General features: G+C 57.9%; 4 protein-coding genes across 4 annotated transcripts; all 4 read left to right on the top strand.

The window, feature by feature from the left end:
- Positions 1-160: 160 nt before the first annotated feature.
- LOC309673890 (inositol 1,4,5-trisphosphate receptor-interacting protein-like 1) lies at positions 161-6975 on the top strand (the record flags this gene model as incomplete). The annotated part of the gene is made up of 5 exons (XM_082485772.1): positions 161-307; positions 677-848; positions 3155-3218; positions 5514-5604; positions 5662-6975. 5 exons carry the CDS (start codon positions 161-163, stop codon positions 6973-6975), a joined length of 1788 nt encoding a protein of 595 aa, XP_082341898.1.
- Positions 6976-10790: 3815 nt separating this feature from the next.
- LOC309673889 (inositol 1,4,5-trisphosphate receptor-interacting protein-like 1) lies at positions 10791-12290 on the top strand (the record flags this gene model as incomplete). The annotated part of the gene is made up of 1 exon (XM_082485771.1): positions 10791-12290. One exon carries the CDS (start codon positions 10791-10793, stop codon positions 12288-12290), a length of 1500 nt encoding a protein of 499 aa, XP_082341897.1.
- Positions 12291-16170: 3880 nt separating this feature from the next.
- Positions 16171-17670, top strand: LOC309673888 (inositol 1,4,5-trisphosphate receptor-interacting protein-like 1; the record flags this gene model as incomplete). The annotated part of the gene is made up of 1 exon (XM_082485770.1): positions 16171-17670. The coding sequence occupies one exon, from the start codon at positions 16171-16173 to the stop codon at positions 17668-17670; it is 1500 nt and encodes a 499-aa protein (XP_082341896.1).
- A 3845-nt stretch (positions 17671-21515) lies between these two features.
- LOC309673887 (inositol 1,4,5-trisphosphate receptor-interacting protein-like 1) lies at positions 21516-23015 on the top strand (the record flags this gene model as incomplete). Its single annotated transcript, XM_082485769.1, has 1 exon — positions 21516-23015. The coding sequence occupies one exon, from the start codon at positions 21516-21518 to the stop codon at positions 23013-23015; it is 1500 nt and encodes a 499-aa protein (XP_082341895.1).

The following is a 23015-nucleotide window of genomic DNA, read 5'->3' as shown; positions in this document are numbered from 1 at the left end:
CACGGTGCCACCGCCGCCAGGGCTGGAGCAGGCCTTGCTGCCCACCAGCTGCCTCGGCCCCTCTCCTACCTGTCCCCAGCTCCGCTGTCCCCACCGCCATCTATCTCCCTCCCTCCCTCCCAGCCCCACTGAACCCCTTCTCTCTCTCCTCCTGCAGGTCATGGATGCAATCAAATTCTTCATGTTGGTTGTGCAAAGCATCATCCAGCTCCCACAGAAGGTGGGCTATGAGCTGGATGAGGCCATGCGTGAGCGCATGCAGCAGCGTGCGCTGCAGCTGAGCCAGGAGGTGACTCGGCTGCTGCAGGAGCTGCAGCAGAGCTCCTCTGCCTGGAGAGACCTGCTCTTCGCTGCCTTGCAGCAGTGGCAGTTGTGGGCGGTTGCTGGAGTCCTGGTCCTGCTCTTCAGGCTCTGCTGGTGTCTCTGGAAAAGGAGCCGTCAACCAGCCAGCAGCGGTGAAGAGACAACCTCCAGCAGCAACACCGAGAGCGAGGAGCATGAAAGTGAAGGAGTAGGTTCTGATGATGTGAGCCGTCAGTTCAAGATTTTTTCAAAGCGCATCCAGTGGTCAGTGCAGAGCCTGGCCTACAGGAGGCGACTGGTGGAGCATCTGGTGGACGACCTCCTCTCTCTCCTCCAAGAGCGCTTGTCAAATAGTTTCTTCCCCGTCCTGCAGCCAGCCATCGGGGTGGGCAGCGTCTTTGAAGGTTGGAGCCACCATGGGCGTGACACAGTTTACCGCCTTCTTGTGCCCCTGAAGCCCCCCCGTGGTCACGCCTTCCACCCGGAGCTGGGTGCTGCGGAGCACATGCCGGCAAAGGACTGCCGAGTCCGTGTGGAGCTGGAGTGTACCTGTGCAGGAGACCAGCTGGTGGAGGACATGCTGTGTTTCCTCCACCACCCCGCAGAGGAGGTGGTGAGAAACCCGGCTGCCACCCTCCTAGGCACCCTCTGCACCGGCTCCTACCTAGACGTGCATAAAACTGCCGAGTGGTTCCAGAACCTGGTGAGGTCAGCCTGGGGGGAGATGCTTCAGTCCTGTCGCTACGGGATGAATGTGCTGCCCTCCAGACGCTCCTGCAAGCTCCAACTGACCAATGCCTCCAGGAGAAGCCTCTTAATTGAGATGGTGTTTGGGGTGCAGCAAGGCGACTCGGACATCTTCCTGAGCAGCCAGCTTACAGAGGCCATCTTTACTCCGAGCACGATGTGGGCAGAGAGCTACGCTGTGGCAGAGGTGAAGTTCTTCAGGCATATTGCCACTCAGGCTCCACATGAAGGCTTACACCTCAAATGCCTGCAGCTCTTTGCTGGCATCCTGGGGGGCACAGGCTTTTCTACCTCTGTCTTGAAGACGGTTGCCATGCACCTCCTGAACACCATACCCCTGGAAAGCTGGAGCAGGAGGGAATTTCTGATGCGGCTGCAGGATATCCTCTGGTACCTGCGCAACTGTCTGGAGGAGAAAAGCCTCGACCACTTCTTCTTTGGCAATGAGAACATGCCCGAGGACATCATCTTGCCCCCAGCCTTCCAAACGGCGGAGCCGATCAACCTCTTCCAGCACCTGGTGCAGGACCCGGCTGCCCACGCCAAGGCAATGCGTGAATTCGACAAACTGCAAGATCGGCTCTTAAGACTGCTCTTCTACGGACAGTGAATGAGCTCCTCTTGCACAGAGCTGTGTTTTTCTGTCCCCTAGACTGCCCACGCCTCTTTGAGAGCGTCCATTCCTTCTGGGCGCTTTACTTTGTACAAAGTTGTCAATAAATGGTGTGTTTGAACAAAGGCTGCCTCTCTGAGTGCCTGTGCATCAGTTCAGGGGGGGAAGGTGGGCATAGGGTGCTGACCACTCAGCTGCCCCAGAGTCAGGGAGCGTTTGACTGAAGACCCGGTGGGCTCTGCTTTCACTGATTGTGTAGCTAAGGCTCCCCCTCCAGTCTGTGCTCCTGCACTGGGGCAATGGCAATAACTTGTCACCCTCCACAGCTGTGCACATTGCCTGCGTGGCTCTGTAGGTAGGGAGCCTGCAGTGGCTTCCTTGGGGGCCGTACACAAAGCATTGCCCTTGGGTGAGGTGGCTCTGACGCTGCGTGAGTGGGTAGCCCCGTGCACAGGGAACAAGTGCCACCACTGCAGAGCGGGGCTCTGGCTGCTCTGGCTTCCGTACGAGCACAAGACTCATTCTCCATACCCTCTCGTGACCTGCAAGCTCAGGTTGCCTCCACCTTAACACAGTAGACATAACACGTGCAGCAAGCTTAAAGAAAGCTTTTGAGATGTCTCCAACTCAAGGCATGCACGTATGCCGTCCATGCCACCTTTATGAGAAGCAGTGGCCTGGCGGCAGCTCTGTGGCAGGAGAGGTCCACTCAGGCCTCTATTTGGGACACCTCCAGTGGAAATCCAATGACGCTATATGGGCAAAGACTTGCCAGATCTTTGATAATTGGCACGTCAAAAGAACTGCCTGTGTTTGAGTGCTAAAGAAGCCCAGCAGTTGCCCACCGCCCGTCATCAGCCCAAGGGACGTGGCTTCTCTGGGCGCTCCAAAGGCGCTGGTGTTACAACACTGACTCTTGCCTTTTTTTGCAGCAGTCTGAGTTGGGGCCGCTCGTGCTCTCTGGCTCTCCTGGCACTGGGCTCTGAGCTGCCAATAACCTCTCCTCCAAGACCAATGCAAGAGCAAAGCTCCACCACCACTCAGTAGCACCCTACAGTCTGTAGCGAGAGGTGCAGTGGGTCACTGAGTGTCTGCCAAAGCCATCGCTGCCCGTGTTACACTGCCAATGGGCCTTCTAGAGAAGTGGCCACCTTCACAACTGCCTTGCACCAACGAGCCACCCAAACCAGCAGTCTGTGCCATCGCCATGAAGCTTCATGCTGGAACTCAGTCGCGTTGCGTGCAACTCATCTCGCAGACGGGCTTCAGCCACTGAAAGCCTGCCACAGCGATTGGCATACTGCTTCGCAAAGGTCTCTGAGCAGCACAGTCGGTTCCCTCTGCCGCCGGGAGGTACCAGGCTTGCGAGGTAGCCCTGGGGTGTGTCTCAGGGGTTTCTGTGCCCCTGACAGCCTTGGGCTGTATGTGGGAGGGACTGGGAGCAGCTTGGCAGGTCTTGGGGCAGCTGGGCGTTCCCGGCTGTCCCCGCAGCCACTTCCAACATGGCAAGTGTTCAGAAACTTTCCCACCTGGCCCGTGCCGACCCAGGAGAGAGGTGAGGATGCAAAGCACGGAATTACAAGAGTGATTCTTTATTTACGTGCATGAGGTGTCCTGTTGAAAGTGGGGCACCCCGGATCCACTCTCACATGAGGTTCCTCTACCTTCCTCTAGCGTCAAATTTGACCAGCACGATTTGACCAATCACCACTTAACACACACACACTGCAATTTACAAAGGAGCTATAATTCTGTAGTGTCACCAACCATCTGCTTCTTTCTTGATCTGAACAACCCTGAGTTGGGCTTGCTGCAGCTTCCTGTCTGTGCCACTCAATTGGAGGGTCACACAGGGGTGTTAGAGGGGTTAGGATGCAGACAAGATAGTCCGGCATTGGAGAATTCGGAGCACGGAAGCAACGGACAGGATCCAGGAAAAGTCAAGCAGGCAAACTTGGGCCACCCAGCCACCTGTGTCAGACCCCGTGCCCCCAGGAAAGCACATAAGGAATTAGCAATTGGACATTCCTGACTGAGAGGCACCAAAGCACCTCTTTCTTGTCGAGACAATTTCTGGAGAGCAGTGTGCAGCCCAGCAGGAGCTCACGCTCGTGGGGTCACTGAGAGGCTGCCAAGCCTGCTGAACCCTGCAGGTTACCATCCAGTCCTAATAGGCCATGTAGGGTCTAACGATACTGTGAGGAGGCAGCATAGAACCATCCAAAGAGACAGCATGTTCCTCACAGCAATGTTCTAAGGATGAGGAGCACAGGTGGTGTTCTCCTCTGTCCTCCCAGTCAGAGGAAGGGGATCAGGAAGGAGGAGGCGGATTGAACAGGTGAATGCCTGGCTGCCTAGCTGCTACTCAGGGTTTTGGCTTCTGTGATTGTGGATGGACCCTGGAGAAGCTGGGCCTGTTGCAAGGTGATGGCATTCACCTGACCCCATACTGCAGGAAAAAACAGGAGAAGAATGTGGGGGAAGGGAAGGGAAGGGAAGGGAAGGGAAGGGAAGGGAAGGGAAGGGAAGGGAAGGGAAGGGAAGGGAAGGGAAGGGAAGGGAAGGGAAGGGAAGGGAAGGGAAGGGAAGGGAAGGGAAGGGAAGGGAAGGGAAGGGAAGGGAAGGGAAGGGAAGGGAAGGGAAGGGGAAATCCCCACGCAGCAGCCCTCTGCCGAGAGCGGCAGCGTCTTCCTCTCAACGTTCTCCCCAATGCAGCAGCCAGTGAAGACCGTGGTGGCTACAGAGATGATTGTTGCACTGCTTTCCCTTCACAGTGTCGCGACCATGGTGGCGACTTGACATGGGTGGAGACATTCCCTGGCAGCTCTGGCTGGGCACGGACCAAGCGAGAGGCACCACTGATGGGCCTCCGTGTGCTCACTGTGTCCCAAACACTCCCCAGGGAGTTGGTACCTCAGAACAGAACGTGCTGGACACGGAGAAGCCGGTGCTGTCTCGGCAGTGGGAGTTGCCCACTGGGAAATCTCCACCCGCACCCCCACCACCACCCCTGGGAAATGTCTCTTGGGAAGCAATGTCCTTTCGCAGTGGCACAGCCGGAACAGAGATCCTGCCATGGACAGGCCCCGTCCCACCACCAGGATATACACCACCACCCACCCATGGGTCTCATGAAGGCACCAAGAGCACGCCCACGACCACAAGCTCACAGGCCAGCACCAAGGGAGCGGCTTCCATCTCATGGCATGGGATCTCCAGGAGCAAGCAAAGCATCCATGGGTCATATCAGCCCCATTTGCGGCTTGGTAAGGGTTTGGGGGGGCTTCTGTCGGCTTTGTAAAGACAGCCCCTGGGCACCCTGTCCTGCCCTCTGGGTCTGTACTTTGTGGGTGTCGGGGCTTTGGTTGCCGGGGGCAGCTGTGAGGCGCTGAGGCAGCGTGGGGCTGGTTGGCGGGTGTGCCTGTGATGCGCTCCGACCCCTGTGACATCACAGGGGACGTGTCACAATGGGGGCAGCTAGGAAAGGCGCCAGCAGGCAGCGCTGCCCCAGTAAGGCCTGAGCCAGAGGTGAGTACACATGCGGGGGGAGGCTGGGCTGGACCAGGGCCGGGGCAGAATCGCGGGCCCCCGGGGGGTGGGTTCTCACCCGGCATTAAGGGCCCTGCCACTCGTGGCAGCGCCTTGGGCCGGGCACGGTGCCACCGCCGCCAGGGCTGGAGCAGGCCTTGCTGCCCACCAGCTGCCTCGGCCCCTCTCCTACCTGTCCCCAGCTCCGCTGTCCCCACCGCCATCTATCTCCCTCCCTCCCTCCCAGCCCCACTGAACCCCTTCTCTCTCTCCTCCTGCAGGTCATGGATGCAATCAAATTCTTCATGTTGGTTGTGCAAAGCATCATCCAGCTCCCACAGAAGGTGGGCTATGAGCTGGATGAGGCCATGCGTGAGCGCATGCAGCAGCGTGCGCTGCAGCTGAGCCAGGAGGTGACTTGGCTGCTGCAGGAGCTGCAGCAGAGCTCCTCTGCCTGGAGAGACCTGCTCTTCGCTGCCTTGCAGCAGTGGCAGTTGTGGGCGGTTGCTGGAGTCCTGGTCCTGCTCTTCGGGCTCTGCTGGCAGCTCTGGAAAAGGAGCCGTCAACCAGCCAGCAGCGGTGAAGAGACAACCTCCAGCAGCAACACCGAGAGCGAGGAGCATGAAAGTGAAGGAGTAGGTTCTGATGATGTGAGCCGTCAGTTCAAGATTTTTTCAAAGCGCATCCAGTGGTCAGTGCAGAGCCTGGCCTACAGGAGGCGACTGGTGGAGCATCTGGTGGACGACCTCCTCTCTCTCCTCCAAGAGCGCTTGTCAAATAGTTTCTTCCCCATCCTGCAGCCAGCCATCGGGGTGGGCAGCGTCTTTGAAGGTTGGAGCCACCATGGGCGTGACACAGTTTACCGCCTTCTTGTGCCCCTGAAGCCCCCCCGTGGTCACGCCTTCCACCCGGAGCTGGGTGCTGCGGAGCACATGCCGGCAAAGGACTGCCGAGTCCGTGTGGAGCTGGAGTGTACCTGTGCAGGAGACCAGCTGGTGGAGGACATGCTGTGTTTCCTCCACCACCCCGCAGAGGAGGTGGTGAGAAACCCGGCTGCCACCCTCCTAGGCACCCTCTGCACCGGCTCCTACCTAGACGTGCATAAAACTGCCGAGTGGTTCCAGAACCTGGTGAGGTCAGCCTGGGGGGAGATGCTTCAGTCCTGTCGCTACGGGATGAATGTGCTGCCCTCCAGACGCTCCTGCAAGCTCCAACTGACCAATGCCTCCGGGAGAAGCCTCTTAATTGAGATGGTGTTTGGGGTGCAGCAAGGCGACTCGGACATCTTCCTGAGCAGCCAGCTTACAGAGGCCATCTTCACTCCGAGCACGATGTGGGCAGAGAGCTACGCTGTGGCAGAGGTGAAGTTCTTCAGGCATATTGCCATGCAGGCTCCACATGAAGGCTTACACCTCAAATGCCTGCAGCTCTTTGCTGGCATCCTGGGGGGCACAGGCTTTTCTACCTCTGTCTTGAAGACGGTTGCCATGCACCTCCTGAACACCATACCCCTGGAAAGCTGGAGCAGGAGGGAATTTCTGATGCGGCTGCAGGATATCCTCTGGTACCTGCGCAACTGTCTGGAGGAGAAAAGCCTCGACCACTTCTTCTTTGGCAATGAGAACATGCCCGAGGACATCATCTTGCCCCCAGCCTTCCAAACGGCGGAGCCGATCAACCTCTTCCAGCACCTGGTGCAGGACCCGGCTGCCCACGCCAAGGCAATGCGTGAATTCGACAAACTGCAAGATCGGCTCTTAAGACTGCTCTTCTACGGACAGTGAATGAGCTCCTCTTGCACAGAGCTGTGTTTTTCTGTCCCCTAGACTGCCCACGCCTCTTTGAGAGCGTCCATTCCTTCTGGGCGCTTTACTTTGTACAAAGTTGTCAATAAATGGTGTGTTTGAACAAAGGCTGCCTCTCTGAGTGCCTGTGCATCAGTTCAGGGGGGGAAGGTGGGCATAGGGTGCTGACCACTCAGCTGCCCCAGAGTCAGGGAGCGTTTGACTGAAGACCCGGTGGGCTCTGCTTTCACTGATTGTGTAGCTAAGGCTCCCCCTCCAGTCTGCGCTCCTGCACTGGGGCAATGGCAATAACTTGTCACCCTCCACAGCTGTGCACATTGCCTGCGTGGCTCTGTAGGTAGGGAGCCTGCAGTGGCTTCCTTGGGGGCCGTACACAAAGCATTGCCCTTGGGTGAGGTGGCTCTGACGCTGCGTGAGTGGGTAGCCCCGTGCACAGGGAACAAGTGCCACCACTGCAGAGCGGGGCTCTGGCTGCTCTGGCTTCCGTACGAGCACAAGACTCATTCTCCATACCCTCTCGTGACCTGCAAGCTCAGGTTGCCTCCACCTTAACACAGTAGACATAACACGTGCAGCAAGCTTAAAGAAAGCTTTTGAGATGTCTCCAACTCAAGGCATGCACGTATGCCGTCCATGCCACCTTTATGAGAAGCAGTGGCCTGGCGGCAGCTCTGTGGCAGGAGAGGTCCACTCAGGCCTCTATTTGGGACACCTCCAGTGGAAATCCAATGACGCTATATGGGCAAAGACTTGCCAGATCTTTGATAATTGGCACGTCAAAAGAACTGCCTGTGTTTGAGTGCTAAAGAAGCCCAGCAGTTGCCCACCGCCCGTCATCAGCCCAAGGGACGTGGCTTCTCTGGGCGCTCCAAAGGCGCTGGTGTTACAACACTGACTCTTGCCTTTTTTTGCAGCAGTCTGAGTTGGGGCCGCTCGTGCTCTCTGGCTCTCCTGGCACTGGGCTCTGAGCTGCCAATAACCTCTCCTCCAAGACCAATGCAAGAGCAAAGCTCCACCACCACTCAGTAGCACCCTACAGTCTGTAGCGAGAGGTGCAGTGGGTCACTGAGTGTCTGCCAAAGCCATCGCTGCCCGTGTTACACTGCCAATGGGCCTTCTAGAGAAGTGGCCACCTTCACAACTGCCTTGCACCAACGAGCCACCCAAACCAGCAGTCTGTGCCATCGCCATGAAGCTTCATGCTGGAACTCAGTCGCGTTGCGTGCAACTCATCTCGCAGACGGGCTTCAGCCACTGAAAGCCTGCCACAGCGATTGGCATACTGCTTCGCAAAGGTCTCTGAGCAGCACAGTCGGTTCCCTCTGCCGCCGGGAGGTACCAGGCTTGCGAGGTAGCCCTGGGGTGTGTCTCAGGGGTTTCTGTGCCCCTGACAGCCTTGGGCTGTATGTGGGAGGGACTGGGAGCAGCTTGGCAGGTCTTGGGGCAGCTGGGCGTTCCCGGCTGTCCCCGCAGCCACTTCCAACATGGCAAGTGTTCAGAAACTTTCCCACCTGGCCCGTGCCGACCCAGGAGAGAGGTGAGGATGCAAAGCACGGAATTACAAGAGTGATTCTTTATTTACGTGCATGAGGTGTCCTGTTGAAAGTGGGGCACCCCGGATCCACTTTCACATGAGGTTCCTCTACCTTCCTCTAGCGTCAAATTTGACCAGCACGATTTGACCAATCACCACTTAACACACACACACTGCAATTTACAAAGGAGCTATAATTCTGTAGTGTCACCAACCATCTGCTTCTTTCTTGATCTGAACAACCCTGAGTTGGGCTTGCTGCAGCTTCCTGTCTGTGCCACTCAATTGGAGGGTCACACAGGGGTGTTAGAGGGGTTAGGATGCAGACAAGATAGTCCGGCATTGGAGAATTCGGAGCACGGAAGCAACGGACAGGATCCAGGAAAAGTCAAGCAGGCAAACTTGGGCCACCCAGCCACCTGTGTCAGACCCCGTGCCCCCAGGAAAGCACATAAGGAATTAGCAATTGGACATTCCTGACTGAGAGGCACCAAAGCACCTCTTTCTTGTCGAGACAATTTCTGGAGAGCAGTGTGCAGCCCAGCAGGAGCTCACGCTCGTGGGGTCACTGAGAGGCTGCCAAGCCTGCTGAACCCTGCAGGTTACCATCCAGTCCTAATAGGCCATGTAGGGTCTAACGATACTGTGAGGAGGCAGCATAGAACCATCCAAAGAGACAGCATGTTCCTCACAGCAATGTTCTAAGGATGAGGAGCACAGGTGGTGTTCTCCTCTGTCCTCCCAGTCAGAAGAAGGGGTTCAGGAAGGAGGAGGCGGATTGAACAGGTGAATGCCTGGCTGCCTAGCTGCTACTCAGGGTTTTGGCTTCTGTGATTGTGGATGGACCCTGGAGAAGCTGGGCCTGTTGCAAGGTGATGGCATTCACCTGACCCCATACTGCAGGAAAAAACAGGAGAAGAATGTGGGGGAAGGGAAGGGAAGGGAAGGGAAGGGAAGGGAAGGGAAGGGAAGGGAAGGGAAGGGAAGGCAAGGGAAGGGAAGGGAAGGGAAGGGAAGGGAAGGGAAGGGAAGGGAAGGGAAGGGAAGGGAAGGGAAGGGAAGGGAAGGGAAGGGAAGGGAAGGGAAGGGAAGGGGAAATCCCCACGCAGCAGCCCTCTGCCGAGAGCGGCAGCGTCTTCCTCTCAACGTTCTCCCCAATGCAGCAGCCAGTGAAGACCGTGGTGGCTACAGAGATGATTGTTGCACTGCTTTCCCTTCACAGTGTCGCGACCATGGTGGCGACTTGACATGGGTGGAGACATTCCCTGGCAGCTCTGGCTGGGCACGGACCAAGCGAGAGGCACCACTGATGGGCCTCCGTGTGCTCACTGTGTCCCAAACACTCCCCAGGGAGTTGGTACCTCAGAACAGAACGTGCTGGACACGGAGAAGCCGGTGCTGTCTCGGCAGTGGGAGTTGCCCACTGGGAAATCTCCACCCGCACCCCCACCACCACCCCTGGGAAATGTCTCTTGGGAAGCAATGTCCTTTCGCAGTGGCACAGCCGGAACAGAGATCCTGCCATGGACAGGCCCCGTCCCACCACCAGGATATACACCACCACCCACCCATGGGTCTCATGAAGGCACCAAGAGCACGCCCACGACCACAAGCTCACAGGCCAGCACCAAGGGAGCGGCTTCCATCTCATGGCATGGGATCTCCAGGAGCAAGCAAAGCATCCATGGGTCATATCAGCCCCATTTGCGGCTTGGTAAGGGTTTGGGGGGGCTTCTGTCGGCTTTGTAAAGACAGCCCCTGGGCACCCTGTCCTGCCCTCTGGGTCTGTACTTTGTGGGTGTCGGGGCTTTGGTTGCCGGGGGCAGCTGTGAGGCGCTGAGGCAGCGTGGGGCTGGTTGGCGGGTGTGCCTGTGATGTGCTCCGACCCCTGTGACATCACAGGGGACGTGTCACAATGGGGGCAGCTAGGAAAGGCGCCAGCAGGCAGCGCTGCCCCAGTAAGGCCTGAGCCAGAGGTGAGTACACATGCGGGGGGAGGCTGGGCTGGACCAGGGCCGGGGCAGAATCGCGGGCCCCCGGGGGGTGGGTTCTCACCCGGCATTAAGGGCCCTGCCACTCGTGGCAGCGCCTTGGGCCGGGCACGGTGCCACCGCCGCCAGGGCTGGAGCAGGCCTTGCTGCCCACCAGCTGCCTCGGCCCCTCTCCTACCTGTCCCCAGCTCCGCTGTCCCCACCGCCATCTATCTCCCTCCCTCCCTCCCAGCCCCACTGAACCCCTTCTCTCTCTCCTCCTGCAGGTCATGGATGCAATCAAATTCTTCATGTTGGTTGTGCAAAGCATCATCCAGCTCCCACAGAAGGTGGGCTATGAGCTGGATGAGGCCATGCGTGAGCGCATGCAGCAGCGTGCGCTGCAGCTGAGCCAGGAGGTGACTTGGCTGCTGCAGGAGCTGCAGCAGAGCTCCTCTGCCTGGAGAGACCTGCTCTTCGCTGCCTTGCAGCAGTGGCAGTTGTGGGCGGTTGCTGGAGTCCTGGTCCTGCTCTTCGGGCTCTGCTGGCAGCTCTGGAAAAGGAGCCGTCAACCAGCCAGCAGCGGTGAAGAGACAACCTCCAGCAGCAACACCGAGAGCGAGGAGCATGAAAGTGAAGGAGTAGGTTCTGATGATGTGAGCCGTCAGTTCAAGATTTTTTCAAAGCGCATCCAGTGGTCAGTGCAGAGCCTGGCCTACAGGAGGCGACTGGTGGAGCATCTGGTGGACGACCTCCTCTCTCTCCTCCAAGAGCGCTTGTCAAATAGTTTCTTCCCCATCCTGCAGCCAGCCATCGGGGTGGGCAGCGTCTTTGAAGGTTGGAGCCACCATGGGCGTGACACAGTTTACCGCCTTCTTGTGCCCCTGAAGCCCCCCCGTGGTCACGCCTTCCACCCGGAGCTGGGTGCTGCGGAGCACATGCCGGCAAAGGACTGCCGAGTCCGTGTGGAGCTGGAGTGTACCTGTGCAGGAGACCAGCTGGTGGAGGACATGCTGTGTTTCCTCCACCACCCCGCAGAGGAGGTGGTGAGAAACCCGGCTGCCACCCTCCTAGGCACCCTCTGCACCGGCTCCTACCTAGACGTGCATAAAACTGCCGAGTGGTTCCAGAACCTGGTGAGGTCAGCCTGGGGGGAGATGCTTCAGTCCTGTCGCTACGGGATGAATGTGCTGCCCTCCAGACGCTCCTGCAAGCTCCAACTGACCAATGCCTCCAGGAGAAGCCTCTTAATTGAGATGGTGTTTGGGGTGCAGCAAGGCGACTCGGACATCTTCCTGAGCAGCCAGCTTACAGAGGCCATCTTTACTCCGAGCACGATGTGGGCAGAGAGCTACGCTGTGGCAGAGGTGAAGTTCTTCAGGCATATTGCCATGCAGGCTCCACATGAAGGCTTACACCTCAAATGCCTGCAGCTCTTTGCTGGCATCCTGGGGGGCACAGGCTTTTCTACCTCTGTCTTGAAGACGGTTGCCATGCACCTCCTGAACACCATACCCCTGGAAAGCTGGAGCAGGAGGGAATTTCTGATGCGGCTGCAGGATATCCTCTGGTACCTGCGCAACTGTCTGGAGGAGAAAAGCCTCGACCACTTCTTCTTTGGCAATGAGAACATGCCCGAGGACATCATCTTGCCCCCAGCCTTCCAAACGGCGGAGCCGATCAACCTCTTCCAGCACCTGGTGCAGGACCCGGCTGCCCACGCCAAGGCAATGCGTGAATTCGACAAACTGCAAGATCGGCTCTTAAGACTGCTTTTCTACGGACAGTGAATGAGCTCCTCTTGCACAGAGCTGTGTTTTTCTGTCCCCTAGACTGCCCACGCCTCTTTGAGAGCGTCCATTCCTTCTGGGCGCTTTACTTTGTACAAAGTTGTCAATAAATGGTGTGTTTGAACAAAGGCTGCCTCTCTGAGTGCCTGTGCATCAGTTCAGGGGGGGAAGGTGGGCATAGGGTGCTGACCACTCAGCTGCCCCAGAGTCAGGGAGCGTTTGACTGAAGACCCGGTGGGCTCTGCTTTCACTGATTGTGTAGCTAAGGCTCCCCCTCCAGTCTGCGCTCCTGCACTGGGGCAATGGCAATAACTTGTCACCCTCCACAGCTGTGCACATTGCCTGCGTGGCTCTGTAGGTAGGGAGCCTGCAGTGGCTTCCTTGGGGGCCGTACACAAAGCATTGCCCTTGGGTGAGGTGGCTCTGACGCTGCGTGAGTGGGTAGCCCCGTGCACAGGGAACAAGTGCCACCACTGCAGAGCGGGGCTCTGGCTGCTCTGGCTTCCGTACGAGCACAAGACTCATTCTCCATACCCTCTCGTGACCTGCAAGCTCAGGTTGCCTCCACCTTAACACAGTAGACATAACACGTGCAGCAAGCTTAAAGAAAGCTTTTGAGATGTCTCCAACTCAAGGCATGCACGTATGCCGTCCATGCCAACTTTATGAGAAGCAGTGGTCTGGCGGCAGCTCTGTGGCAGGAGAGGTCCACTCAGGCCTCTATTTGGGACACCTCCAGTGGAAATCCAATGACGCTATATGGGCAAAGACTTGCCAGATCTTTGATAATTGGCACGTCAAAAGAACTGCCTGTGTTTGAGTGCTAAAGAAGCCCAGCAGTTGCCCACCGCCCGTCATCAGCCCAAGGGACGTGGCTTCTCTGGGCGCTCCAAAGGCGCTGGTGTTACAACACTGACTCTTGCCTTTTTTTGCAGCAGTCTGAGTTGGGGCCGCTCGTGCTCTCTGGCTCTCCTGGCACTGGGCTCTGAGCTGCCAATAACCTCTCCTCCAAGACCAATGCAAGAGCAAAGCTCCACCACCACTCAGTAGCACCCTACAGTCTGTAGCGAGAGGTGCAGTGGGTCACTGAGTGTCTGCCAAAGCCATCGCTGCCCGTGTTACACTGCCAATGGGCCTTCTAGAGAAGTGGCCACCTTCACAACTGCCTTGCACCAACGAGCCACCCAAACCAGCAGTCTGTGCCATCGCCATGAAGCTTCATGCTGGAACTCAGTCGCGTTGCGTGCAACTCATCTCGCAGACGGGCTTCAGCCACTGAAAGCCTGCCACAGCGATTGGCATACTGCTTCGCAAAGGTCTCTGAGCAGCACAGTCGGTTCCCTCTGCCGCCGGGAGGTACCAGGCTTGCGAGGTAGCCCTGGGGTGTGTCTCAGGGGTTTCTGTGCCCCTGACAGCCTTGGGCTGTATGTGGGAGGGACTGGGAGCAGCTTGGCAGGTCTTGGGGCAGCTGGGCGTTCCCGGCTGTCCCCGCAGCCACTTCCAACATGGCAAGTGTTCAGAAACTTTCCCACCTGGCCCGTGCCGACCCAGGAGAGAGGTGAGGATGCAAAGCACGGAATTACAAGAGTGATTCTTTATTTACGTGCATGAGGTGTCCTGTTGAAAGTGGGGCACCCCGGATCCACTTTCACATGAGGTTCCTCTACCTTCCTCTAGCGTCAAATTTGACCAGCACGATTTGACCAATCACCACTTAACACACACACACTGCAATTTACAAAGGAGCTATAATTCTGTAGTGTCACCAACCATCTGCTTCTTTCTTGATCTGAACAACCCTGAGTTGGGCTTGCTGCAGCTTCCTGTCTGTGCCACTCAATTGGAGGGTCACACAGGGGTGTTAGAGGGGTTAGGATGCAGACAAGATAGTCCGGCATTGGAGAATTCGGAGCACGGAAGCAACGGACAGGATCCAGGAAAAGTCAAGCAGGCAAACTTGGGCCACCCAGCCACCTGTGTCAGACCCCGTGCCCCCAGGAAAGCACATAAGGAATTAGCAATTGGACATTCCTGACTGAGAGGCACCAAAGCACCTCTTTCTTGTCGAGACAATTTCTGGAGAGCAGTGTGCAGCCCAGCAGGAGCTCACGCTCGTGGGGTCACTGAGAGGCTGCCAAGCCTGCTGAACCCTGCAGGTTACCATCCAGTCCTAATAGGCCATGTAGGGTCTAACGATACTGTGAGGAGGCAGCATAGAACCATCCAAAGAGACAGCATGTTCCTCACAGCAATGTTCTAAGGATGAGGAGCACAGGTGGTGTTCTCCTCTGTCCTCCCAGTCAGAAGAAGGGGTTCAGGAAGGAGGAGGCGGATTGAACAGGTGAATGCCTGGCTGCCTAGCTGCTACTCAGGGTTTTGGCTTCTGTGATTGTGGATGGACCCTGGAGAAGCTGGGCCTGTTGCAAGGTGATGGCATTCACCTGACCCCATACTGCAGGAAAAAACAGGAGAAGAATGTGGGGGAAGGGAAGGGAAGGGAAGGGAAGGGAAGGGAAGGGAAGGGAAGGGAAGGGAAGGGAAGGGAAGGGAAGGGAAGGGAAGGGAAGGCAAGGGAAGGGAAGGGAAGGGAAGGGAAGGGAAGGGAAGGGAAGGGAAGGGAAGGGAAGGGAAGGGAAGGGAAGGGAAGGGAAGGGAAGGGAAGGGAAGGGAAGGGAAGGGAAGGGAAGGGAAGGGAAGGGAAGGGAAGGGAAGGGGAAATCCCCACGCAGCAGCCCTCTGCCGAGAGCGGCAGCGTCTTCCTCTCAACGTTCTCCCCAATGCAGCAGCCAGTGAAGACCGTGGTGGCTACAGAGATGATTGTTGCACTGCTTTCCCTTCACAGTGTCGCGACCATGGTGGCGACTTGACATGGGTGGAGACATTCCCTGGCAGCTCTGGCTGGGCACGGACCAAGCGAGAGGCACCACTGATGGGCCTCCGTGTGCTCACTGTGTCCCAAACACTCCCCAGGGAGTTGGTACCTCAGAACAGAACGTGCTGGACACGGAGAAGCCGGTGCTGTCTCAGCAGTGGGAGTTGCCCACTGGGAAATCTCCACCCGCACCCCCACCACCACCCCTGGGAAATGTCTCTTGGGAAGCAATGTCCTTTCGCAGTGGCACAGCCGGAACAGAGATCCTGCCATGGACAGGCCCCGTCCCACCACCAGGATATACACCACCACCCACCCATGGGTCTCATGAAGGCACCAAGAGCACGCCCACGACCACAAGCTCACAGGCCAGCACCAAGGGAGCGGCTTCCATCTCATGGCATGGGATCTCCAGGAGCAAGCAAAGCATCCATGGGTCATATCAGCCCCATTTGCGGCTTGGTAAGGGTTTGGGGGGGCTTCTGTCGGCTTTGTAAAGACAGCCCCTGGGCACCCTGTCCTGCCCTCTGGGTCTGTACTTTGTGGGTGTCGGGGCTTTGGTTGCCGGGGGCAGCTGTGAGGCGCTGAGGCAGCGTGGGGCTGGTTGGCGGGTGTGCCTGTGATGCGCTCCGACCCCTGTGACATCACAGGGGACGTGTCACAATGGGGGCAGCTAGGAAAGGCGCCAGCAGGCAGCGCTGCCCCAGTAAGGCCTGAGCCAGAGGTGAGTACACATGCGGGGGGAGGCTGGGCTGGACCAGGGCCGGGGCAGAATCGCGGGCCCCCGGGGGGTGGGTTCTCACCCGGCATTAAGGGCCCTGCCACTCGTGGCAGCGCCTTGGGCCGGGCACGGTGCCACCGCCGCCAGGGCTGGAGCAGGCCTTGCTGCCCACCAGCTGCCTCGGCCCCTCTCCTACCTGTCCCCAGCTCCGCTGTCCCCACCGCCATCTATCTCCCTCCCTCCCTCCCAGCCCCACTGAACCCCTTCTCTCTCTCCTCCTGCAGGTCATGGATGCAATCAAATTCTTCATGTTGGTTGTGCAAAGCATCATCCAGCTCCCACAGAAGGTGGGCTATGAGCTGGATGAGGCCATGCGTGAGCGCATGCAGCAGCGTGCGCTGCAGCTGAGCCAGGAGGTGACTTGGCTGCTGCAGGAGCTGCAGCAGAGCTCCTCTGCCTGGAGAGACCTGCTCTTCGCTGCCTTGCAGCAGTGGCAGTTGTGGGCGGTTGCTGGAGTCCTGGTCCTGCTCTTCGGGCTCTGCTGGCAGCTCTGGAAAAGGAGCCGTCAACCAGCCAGCAGCGGTGAAGAGACAACCTCCAGCAGCAACACCGAGAGCGAGGAGCATGAAAGTGAAGGAGTAGGTTCTGATGATGTGAGCCGTCAGTTCAAGATTTTTTCAAAGCGCATCCAGTGGTCAGTGCAGAGCCTGGCCTACAGGAGGCGACTGGTGGAGCATCTGGTGGACGACCTCCTCTCTCTCCTCCAAGAGCGCTTGTCAAATAGTTTCTTCCCCATCCTGCAGCCAGCCATCGGGGTGGGCAGCGTCTTTGAAGGTTGGAGCCACCATGGGCGTGACACAGTTTACCGCCTTCTTGTGCCCCTGAAGCCCCCCCGTGGTCACGCCTTCCACCCGGAGCTGGGTGCTGCGGAGCACATGCCGGCAAAGGACTGCCGAGTCCGTGTGGAGCTGGAGTGTACCTGTGCAGGAGACCAGCTGGTGGAGGACATGCTGTGTTTCCTCCACCACCCCGCAGAGGAGGTGGTGAGAAACCCGGCTGCCACCCTCCTAGGCACCCTCTGCACCGGCTCCTACCTAGACGTGCATAAAACTGCCGAGTGGTTCCAGAACCTGGTGAGGTCAGCCTGGGGGGAGATGCTTCAGTCCTGTCGCTACGGGATGAATGTGCTGCCCTCCAGACGCTCCTGCAAGCTCCAACTGACCAATGCCTCCAGGAGAAGCCTCTTAATTGAGATGGTGTTTGGGGTGCAGCAAGGCGACTCGGACATCTTCCTGAGCAGCCAGCTTACAGAGGCCATCTTTACTCCGAGCACGATGTGGGCAGAGAGCTACGCTGTGGCAGAGGTGAAGTTCTTCAGGCATATTGCCATGCAGGCTCCACATGAAGGCTTACACCTCAAATGCCTGCAGCTCTTTGCTGGCATCCTGGGGGGCACAGGCTTTTCTACCTCTGTCTTGAAGACGGTTGCCATGCACCTCCTGAACACCATACCCCTGGAAAGCTGGAGCAGGAGGGAATTTCTGATGCGGCTGCAGGATATCCTCTGGTACCTGCGCAACTGTCTGGAGGAGAAAAGCCTCGACCACTTCTTCTTTGGCAATGAGAACATGCCCGAGGACATCATCTTGCCCCCAGCCTTCCAAACGGCGGAGCCGATCAACCTCTTCCAGCACCTGGTGCAGGACCCGGCTGCCCACGCCAAGGCAATGCGTGAATTCGACAAACTGCAAGATCGGCTCTTAAGACTGCTTTTCTACGGACAGTGAATGAGCTCCTCTTGCACAGAGCTGTGTTTTTCTGTCCCCTAGACTGCCCACGCCTCTTTGAGAGCGTCCATTCCTTCTGGGCGCTTTACTTTGTACAAAGTTGTCAATAAATGGTGTGTTTGAACAAAGGCTGCCTCTCTGAGTGCCTGTGCATCAGTTCAGGGGGGGAAGGTGGGCATAGGGTGCTGACCACTCAGCTGCCCCAGAGTCAGGGAGCGTTTGACTGAAGACCCGGTGGGCTCTGCTTTCACTGATTGTGTAGCTAAGGCTCCCCCTCCAGTCTGCGCTCCTGCACTGGGGCAATGGCAATAACTTGTCACCCTCCACAGCTGTGCACATTGCCTGCGTGGCTCTGTAGGTAGGGAGCCTGCAGTGGCTTCCTTGGGGGCCGTACACAAAGCATTGCCCTTGGGTGAGGTGGCTCTGACGCTGCGTGAGTGGGTAGCCCCGTGCACAGGGAACAAGTGCCACCACTGCAGAGCGGGGCTCTGGCTGCTCTGGCTTCCGTACGAGCACAAGACTCATTCTCCATACCCTCTCGTGACCTGCAAGCTCAGGTTGCCTCCACCTTAACACAGTAGACATAACACGTGCAGCAAGCTTAAAGAAAGCTTTTGAGATGTCTCCAACTCAAGGCATGCACGTATGCCGTCCATGCCACCTTTATGAGAAGCAGTGGTCTGGCGGCAGCTCTGTGGCAGGAGAGGTCCACTCAGGCCTCTATTTGGGACACCTCCAGTGGAAATCCAATGACGCTATATGGGCAAAGACTTGCCAGATCTTTGATAATTGGCACGTCAAAAGAACTGCCTGTGTTTGAGTGCTAAAGAAGCCCAGCAGTTGCCCACCGCCCGTCATCAGCCCAAGGGACGTGGCTTCTCTGGGCGCTCCAAAGGCGCTGGTGTTACAACACTGACTCTTGCCTTTTTTTGCAGCAGTCTGAGTTGGGGCCGCTCGTGCTCTCTGGCTCTCCTGGCACTGGGCTCTGAGCTGCCAATAACCTCTCCTCCAAGACCAATGCAAGAGCAAAGCTCCACCACCACTCAGTAGCACCCTACAGTCTGTAGCGAGAGGTGCAGTGGGTCACTGAGTGTCTGCCAAAGCCATCGCTGCCCGTGTTACACTGCCAATGGGCCTTCTAGAGAAGTGGCCACCTTCACAACTGCCTTGCACCAACGAGCCACCCAAACCAGCAGTCTGTGCCATCGCCATGAAGCTTCATGCTGGAACTCAGTCGCGTTGCGTGCAACTCATCTCGCAGACGGGCTTCAGCCACTGAAAGCCTGCCACAGCGATTGGCATACTGCTTCGCAAAGGTCTCTGAGCAGCACAGTCGGTTCCCTCTGCCGCCGGGAGGTACCAGGCTTGCGAGGTAGCCCTGGGGTGTGTCTCAGGGGTTTCTGTGCCCCTGACAGCCTTGGGCTGTATGTGGGAGGGACTGGGAGCAGCTTGGCAGGTCTTGGGGCAGCTGGGCGTTCCCGGCTGTCCCCGCAGCCACTTCCAACATGGCAAGTGTTCAGAAACTTTCCCACCTGGCCCGTGCCGACCCAGGAGAGAGGTGAGGATGCAAAGCACGGAATTACAAGAGTGATTCTTTATTTACGTGCATGAGGTGTCCTGTTGAAAGTGGGGCACCCCGGATCCACTCTCACATGAGGTTCCTCTACCTTCCTCTAGCGTCAAATTTGACCAGCACGATTTGACCAATCACCACTTAACACACACACACTGCAATTTACAAAGGAGCTATAATTCTGTAGTGTCACCAACCATCTGCTTCTTTCTTGATCTGAACAACCCTGAGTTGGGCTTGCTGCAGCTTCCTGTCTGTGCCACTCAATTGGAGGGTCACACAGGGGTGTTAGAGGGGTTAGGATGCAGACAAGATAGTCCGGCATTGGAGAATTCGGAGCACGGAAGCAACGGACAGGATCCAGGAAAAGTCAAGCAGGCAAACTTGGGCCACCCAGCCACCTGTGTCAGACCCCGTGCCCCCAGGAAAGCACATAAGGAATTAGCAATTGGACATTCCTGACTGAGAGGCACCAAAGCACCTCTTTCTTGTCGAGACAATTTCTGGAGAGCAGTGTGCAGCCCAGCAGGAGCTCACGCTCGTGGGGTCACTGAGAGGCTGCCAAGCCTGCTGAACCCTGCAGGTTACCATCCAGTCCTAATAGGCCATGTAGGGTCTAACGATACTGTGAGGAGGCAGCATAGAACCATCCAAAGAGACAGCATGTTCCTCACAGCAATGTTCTAAGGATGAGGAGCACAGGTGGTGTTCTCCTCTGTCCTCCCAGTCAGAAGAAGGGGTTCAGGAAGGAGGAGGCGGATTGAACAGGTGAATGCCTGGCTGCCTAGCTGCTACTCAGGGTTTTGGCTTCTGTGATTGTGGATGGACCCTGGAGAAGCTGGGCCTGTTGCAAGGTGATGGCATTCACCTGACCCCATACTGCAGGAAAAAACAGGAGAAGAATGTGGGGGAAGGGAAGGGAAGGGAAGGGAAGGGAAGGGAAGGGAAGGGAAGGGAAGGGAAGGGAAGGGAAGGGAAGGGAAGGGAAGGGAAGGGAAGGGAAGGGAAGGGAAGGGAAGGGAAGGGAAGGGAAGGGAAGGGAAGGGAAGGGAAGGGAAGGGAAGGGAAGGGAAGGGAAGGGAAGGGAAGGGAAGGGAAGGGAAGGGGAAATCCCCACGCAGCAGCCCTCTGCCGAGAGCGGCAGCGTCTTCCTCTCAACGTTCTCCCCAATGCAGCAGCCAGTGAAGACCGTGGTGGCTACAGAGATGATTGTTGCACTGCTTTCCCTTCACAGTGTCGCGACCATGGTGGCGACTTGACATGGGTGGAGACATTCCCTGGCAGCTCTGGCTGGGCACGGACCAAGCGAGAGGCACCACTGATGGGCCTCCGTGTGCTCACTGTGTCCCAAACACTCCCCAGGGAGTTGGTACCTCAGAACAGAACGTGCTGGACACGGAGAAGCCGGTGCTGTCTCAGCAGTGGGAGTTGCCCACTGGGAAATCTCCACCCGCACCCCCACCACCACCCCTGGGAAATGTCTCTTGGGAAGCAATGTCCTTTCGCAGTGGCACAGCCGGAACAGAGATCCTGCCATGGACAGGCCCCGTCCCACCACCAGGATATACACCACCACCCACCCATGGGTCTCATGAAGGCACCAAGAGCACGCCCACGACCACAAGCTCACAGGCCAGCACCAAGGGAGCGGCTTCCATCTCATGGCATGGGATCTCCAGGAGCAAGCAAAGCATCCATGGGTCATATCAGCCCCATTTGCGGCTTGGTAAAGGTTTGGGGGGGCTTCTGTCGGCTTTGTAAAGACAGCCCCTGGGCACCCTGTCCTGCCCTCTGGGTCTGTACTTTGTGGGTGTCGGGGCTTTGGTTGCCGGGGGCAGCTGTGAGGCGCTGAGGCAGCGTGGGGCTGGTTGGCGGGTGTGCCTGTGATGCGCTCCGACCCCTGTGACATCACAGGGGACGTGTCACAATGGGGGCAGCTAGGAAAGGCGCCAGCAGGCAGCGCTGCCCCAGTAAGGCCTGAGCCAGAGGTGAGTACACATGCGGGGGGAGGCTGGGCTGGACCAGGGCCGGGGCAGAATCGCGGGCCCCCGGGGGGTGGGTTCTCACCCGGCATTAAGGGCCCTGCCACTCGTGGCAGCGCCTTGGGCCGGGCACGGTGCCACCGCCGCCAGGGCTGGAGCAGGCCTTGCTGCCCACCAGCTGCCTCGGCCCCTCTCCTACCTGTCCCCAGCTCCGCTGTCCCCACCGCCATCTATCTCCCTCCCTCCCTCCCAGCCCCACTGAACCCCTTCTCTCTCTCCTCCTGCAGGTCATGGATGCAATCAAATTCTTCATGTTGGTTGTGCAAAGCATCATCCAGCTCCCACAGAAGGTGGGCTATGAGCTGGATGAGGCCATGCGTGAGCGCATGCAGCAGCGTGCGCTGCAGCTGAGCCAGGAGGTGACTTGGCTGCTGCAGGAGCTGCAGCAGAGCTCCTCTGCCTGGAGAGACCTGCTCTTCGCTGCCTTGCAGCAGTGGCAGTTGTGGGCGGTTGCTGGAGTCCTGGTCCTGCTCTTCGGGCTCTGCTGGCAGCTCTGGAAAAGGAGCCGTCAACCAGCCAGCAGCGGTGAAGAGACAACCTCCAGCAGCAACACCGAGAGCGAGGAGCATGAAAGTGAAGGAGTAGGTTCTGATGATGTGAGCCGTCAGTTCAAGATTTTTTCAAAGCGCATCCAGTGGTCAGTGCAGAGCCTGGCCTACAGGAGGCGACTGGTGGAGCATCTGGTGGACGACCTCCTCTCTCTCCTCCAAGAGCGCTTGTCAAATAGTTTCTTCCCCATCCTGCAGCCAGCCATCGGGGTGGGCAGCGTCTTTGAAGGTTGGAGCCACCATGGGCGTGACACAGTTTACCGCCTTCTTGTGCCCCTGAAGCCCCCCCGTGGTCACGCCTTCCACCCGGAGCTGGGTGCTGCGGAGCACATGCCGGCAAAGGACTGCCGAGTCCGTGTGGAGCTGGAGTGTACCTGTGCAGGAGACCAGCTGGTGGAGGACATGCTGTGTTTCCTCCACCACCCCGCAGAGGAGGTGGTGAGAAACCCGGCTGCCACCCTCCTAGGCACCCTCTGCACCGGCTCCTACCTAGACGTGCATAAAACTGCCGAGTGGTTCCAGAACCTGGTGAGGTCAGCCTGGGGGGAGATGCTTCAGTCCTGTCGCTACGGGATGAATGTGCTGCCCTCCAGACGCTCCTGCAAGCTCCAACTGACCAATGCCTCCGGGAGAAGCCTCTTAATTGAGATGGTGTTTGGGGTGCAGCAAGGCGACTCGGACATCTTCCTGAGCAGCCAGCTTACAGAGGCCATCTTTACTCCGAGCACGATGTGGGCAGAGAGCTACGCTGTGGCAGAGGTGAAGTTCTTCAGGCATATTGCCATGCAGGCTCCACATGAAGGCTTACACCTCAAATGCCTGCAGCTCTTTGCTGGCATCCTGGGGGGCACAGGCTTTTCTACCTCTGTCTTGAAGACGGTTGCCATGCACCTCCTGAACACCATACCCCTGGAAAGCTGGAGCAGGAGGGAATTTCTGATGCGGCTGCAGGATATCCTCTGGTACCTGCGCAACTGTCTGGAGGAGAAAAGCCTCGACCACTTCTTCTTTGGCAATGAGAACATGCCCGAGGACATCATCTTGCCCCCAGCCTTCCAAACGGCGGAGCCGATCAACCTCTTCCAGCACCTGGTGCAGGACCCGGCTGCCCACGCCAAGGCAATGCGTGAATTCGACAAACTGCAAGATCGGCTCTTAAGACTGCTTTTCTACGGACAGTGA

Source organism: Vanellus vanellus (genome assembly GCF_965231255.1).
Source record: "Vanellus vanellus genome assembly, chromosome: 6".
In the NCBI taxonomy this organism is placed as follows: domain Eukaryota; kingdom Metazoa; phylum Chordata; class Aves; order Charadriiformes; family Charadriidae; genus Vanellus; species Vanellus vanellus.
Note: the sequence above shows the minus strand (reverse complement) of the source record. Positions and strands in the feature narration are given on the sequence as shown.